This window comes from Palaemon carinicauda, chromosome 7 (genome assembly GCF_036898095.1).
Source record: "Palaemon carinicauda isolate YSFRI2023 chromosome 7, ASM3689809v2, whole genome shotgun sequence".
Classification (NCBI taxonomy): Eukaryota; Metazoa; Arthropoda; class Malacostraca; order Decapoda; family Palaemonidae; genus Palaemon; species Palaemon carinicauda.
The window spans coordinates 48,159,645-48,164,795 of NC_090731.1; the positions used below are offsets into that span (position 1 = coordinate 48,159,645).

The 5,151-nt window shown below is 35.0% G+C and overlaps 1 protein-coding gene across 1 annotated transcript; it reads right to left on the reverse strand.

Annotated features, from left to right (window-relative positions):
- Nucleotides 1–1,971: 1,971 nt before the first annotated feature.
- On the reverse strand, nucleotides 1,972–3,315 carry LOC137643567 (uncharacterized). The gene has a single exon (XM_068376300.1). It carries the CDS (start codon nucleotides 3,313–3,315, stop codon nucleotides 1,972–1,974), a length of 1,344 nt encoding a protein of 447 aa, XP_068232401.1.
- Nucleotides 3,316–5,151: the final 1,836 nt, after the last annotated feature.

A 5,151-nucleotide genomic window follows, 5' to 3' on the forward strand; every position in this document is an offset into this window, starting at 1 on the left:
ATCCAGACATCAAGGTAATATATGTGTGTGTATATGTATATGCATTGGTTAAACTTCACCCTATTAATTAAGATTAAATGGCTAAACATCACCCCTTTTTTAAGATGATATGGCTAAACTTCACCCTTTTAATGAATATTATAAAAGGCCAGACATGGTATTAACATTTTGTTTACAATGTTGATATCTCATTTATAACTTAAAGACTGAATACGAAATTCCAATGATGGATGTAAGATTTCAACTCCCCCTTTCACTTATCAATATTGCATAAAGGAGCTATCATTCAATCTTAAATAGTTATTATGGGAATTATTAAAGTTATCGTTATATTTTGAAATTATTGTTTATTACAATACTCATTATTATTATTATTGATTAAATCGGGGGAATTCAAGATTTTTATTGCTGGGGGCATTATATTATTTTGTATTACCTGGAATATATATTTCAGGTTGAAACTTCTTGTTAACAATAAACAACTGTTACGACTAATGTCTATCCTTGAACAACCCAGTACAACAACAACAATAATAATAATAATAATAATAATAATAATAATAATAATAATAATAATAATAATAATAATAATAATAATAATAATAATAATAGTAATAATAATAATAACACGAATCCATCATTCAAACTTAAATAATTATTATGGAAATGATTAAAATTATCGTTATGTTTTGAAATTATTGTTAATAAAATTATTACAATATTACAATAACACCTGAATAAACAGATGTAGGTATATTTTGTCCTGCTGACAATGTGTTATCTTTCTCGTGATGATGATAAGCCACGATACTTGATACGATAACACCTGAATAAACAGATCTACGAATGTCTCCTCGTGACGATGAATGTTATCTTTCTCGTCAGCATCATAAGGTTTCGCATACATTGGATAGTGAAAATAATATTTTAAAAAGCAGTATTTTATTTATCTTATACAACCAGACTGATCTTTATATATGCATGTATTTCTCATTTCTCCTAACATACAAATTTTAAGCGGATTTGTAAGAATGCTTCCAATGTCATTTTTGTGAACTTCTTGAAGGACACCAAAGCCCTCTCGTATCCCAACCTCACTGTGCTCCACGGTTTAGAATTATTAGTTTTCATCCTCCACTGCTGAGATAAATGGTCTGGTTGGAATCCTGATAAGGTATAAAACAAATAACTCATTAGACTCATGATGCCACCTCCACTAAGGAATAAATTAATCCCATGAATAATTCCCGGCCCTAATTAATGAATGAATAAAAAAAGAAAATAGAAATGAACTCACCGTCATGGATATAAATAAACTCGTGCAAAAGTGGGACATCCCCTATCATGACTATTTCTAATAATTAGACTCAGGAAGGTTCATAGTTATCCCTCATTCTGATGCATTCTTTATATGTAATCGCTCTCTTTTCTCTCCCTTTATACTCAGAGCAGCGTCTCCTCATCAAACGAGTGAAATAATAATTAGCTACTATCCCATCATTTAGCCTTAAATTACTGGAGGAAAACATGGTCTTTATTTTCCGTAACGTATACCCTACCCCGTAATGACTAACTGAATGTATGAAGTATAAAACATATGACCCACACTTATATGATAAATCTGGCTGGATTGGTGTCATGAATTTGAACAATTCAAAGGATTTATTCCTCTTGAAGAAGGTCAAGAAATGCTTACTGTATATCTCTGGGCTAATACCATAACTATCAAAGAATATTATATAATTTTCAGGTGACTTAGCCACATAAAAGCAGACCCAGTGTCCCATGCTATTGATGTCTGAAGAGGTTTCCAACGTATTTGCGATGAAGGTGATAGCTTCCTCCCTGTATGACCTCAACCTTATACCTCCCACATGATCAGAAGAAAATATGCCTACGTAATTCACTAATTTCCCCACCCTCCCCCTTAGAGCTTTATCCAGCTCTCTAGTATAGATCAGTCCTAACCCCTCACATCACAATGAATAATCCTGTCCGCATCAATCGATAAAATACCCCTAGTATCTCCAAACGCATAATGAGACAGGGTGTCGTTACTGCTGTAGTCAATTTTGAAATGATTCGCATACTGGCTGATCTCTCTACTGGTAGAGCTTCTTTCATATCCTCATGTACGAAATTAAAATTAAAAATGGTTCTCCCCTCCGTAAAACTATCCAAGGATATAACATTCTCATCATCTATGCCAATAGCCTTCCGAGATTCATAATACGCCTGCACAACTCTCTCTGGGAATGCTGCGTTTATATTATATACGGTACTTCCGTTAATGGTGATATGTATATTATTTACATTTGCATGGTGGAAGAATAATGGGTTTCTTGTATAATCCCTTGAAAAATGTCTCATATCAATTAGTGCTAGTGTCATCTTGTCTGGAATGCATGAACCAAAAGGTTCATCTATCATTATTGACGATTCATTAATCCCAACAACGTATGTCTGATAAAGAGATTTACTGATTATGTATTGTATAGGCTTTGATAATAATGACTGATTCAACGCAGCTATTGCGTTATAATGAGGAGTGACACGATCTATCCATAACTTCGATTGCTGTATTGTCAGATTATTTAAATGTCCCTCCTTATCCGTGTTCATAACCCAACTATCATTCGCTAACTCTAATCGAATTCTCAGATTAACAGAATCCATTAAATACATGTCAATAGTTGCTAAATCTAGTAATAGTGGGAAGTATGTGTTAATTCCATAGATTTTAAGCTTGGGCATCTGCTTAACTTCCAAACGCTCCCCCTCCTTAAATGTATCATCAGTATATTGCCTCGTAATCCCGTGCTCTTCACAATAATCATCATAGAAATATCCACACCTCGCTATATTCTCGAGTGAGTCCGGCTTCACATTCATCAACATCTTCATATAAGATAAATAATTGTATAAAGGACATGACTCGACCATCTTTTCATTCAGGAAGACGGATACGGACTTGAATAATGTATTACTCACCCCGTTTACTACTCCCACATTTTGTGCCGCTGTTAAATTGACACCATTTCTAGTGATACGAATGAATAATTCTAATGTTATACTCGATAAATCAAGAAAGGAACCGACCACCCCATTCACACGAAATTCTATATACCTATCAGACAATACCTGATTAATTCCCACATTACTGGGCATGAAGTCTACCCTCTCTTTAGAATTAATTGAACTTTCAATTAGTCGCTGCCTGTTAACATTTGGATATGATTCAGATATTCCTGCCATATACGAGGATACGGGAATCTTATTTCCACTTCCTGGGGTATTCGGTGTCATTCCAGCCATGATGTGAAGTTGAAAATTCTGCTTAGTTATGAAATGGGATTAAAGAAAGGATAAAAACCCTATGATGTCCCACGTCCTAATGAACGTAGAAGGTTATACACATCATTCTTATGCAATCTCCGCGTTCCTCCAAACTCGTTCTTAGTCTTACGAATCACTTTAAAACTGCTTCCTTTTTTTGACTTCCTTCTCTTTCCTGAACCTTTTAGAAGTCTTAACCCTGTTGACTTCAATGCCTGAACTCCATGATTTTTAAAGATTCCTTTAATGGTCTTTCCGCAGTGATCATATCGGACATTACAGCCCTACCAAATTCCTTAGCTGAAGGATTGAGAGCCTTGAATATAAAGGGTAATACCCTCCTAGCCACCCCTGATATAGCTGACAACACACTTCCTCCCCGTCTTCGAGTCGGATAAAATATTGAAATATCTTCTAGCTCACTACCTCTTCTTAGGGGTGAAGAAAGAAAAAGCCTCCTAAATTCCTCTTCTAATGGTGGAATGAAGGTCAGTCTCATGATCTTGATCGTATCTACTAAGAAATAGTAATATAAAAATAAAAAAAAAAAACCTCTGCAGTAGCACAGCCTCCTGTGATGGTCAATTGTCAATTAATGCTAGGTACATCGGTATTTATCATTTTATTCACCTAACCCTGACATGGAGGACGCAGGTCACGCTAGAGTTTTCAACGAATCTTATGATTCTCCCATTCTGATCCGTGATGATTATAGATATTTGATCCAACACCTTTGTATTTAGAGGTTTATATAATGTGTTATGTATACCTCTATTCTTGCCGTTATCTATATGGAAACAGTCTAAAATATTTACAAGTCTGCCAGCAAAGTAACTCGGCTGTATTACATCCGAATAAATATACATGTAATCAACTCAACAATATTCAGATGGGAATGTAGGGCTTGAAACCTCTTTTTTCTCTCCTTTTCCATTGATTATATATTCTGTATCAGCTCTGAAGCCCAGCAGATTGGATGCTTCACTGCTGAAAGTTATATGAATTGTCTGCACATCCCCCTTCCTGAATGAATCACCCTTAACATATTGTATGGTTATTTTTTTCTGAGTGTCATCCCATTTGAATATGGTGCTACGTTTAATGAATGCTGAATACCTATCATTAAAATAAACCTTTAATTCCTTATTTAAATCGTCGTTTAAATTCTTAATCAACTTCTTCATATCCCCTGCCATGACACTAATATTGGGCGTATATGCATGTGTATGTGCCGCCATACTTTCACCAGTGGAAGTATTATTAGCAGACTGGTATCGTGTATGCCCCTTGATGTGAAACTGTGTATCATTCGACTTTATGGCGTAGTACTGAATTGGGTGCATGATAGACACGAGACCCACTTCATACTCATAATCATCCCCCAAAACTATCGGTGTAGCAATCCTGTTAATAAATCTACTAGGCTTGTTATCTGGATATGCATCTAAGCAGCCTATACTGGTTAAATAAAGCGTGTGGTCACCAGACATCTCCTTACCCTACTGAGGAGGGATATTTCAGTGAGTTCATATTTATAACTATACATGCAGTATACATTTTAAGGAGGATGTAATTGAAACTCAATAGTTTTATTCACAACATTTTATTTTTGAAAAGAAATAGATTGAAAATAAACAGAAATGGTCAGGCATGCGAATACATTGACAAATAGCGACATTCAACCTCTCCTCTGTCAGCCCCACAGGTATCTCTATTTTGTTCATCAGCCTTAACAAAATTATTTACAATTTCTAATTTTCGTAATGGCCACAGAAGATTCGATATAACCATATCCCCTTTATGTTTTTCATCCAG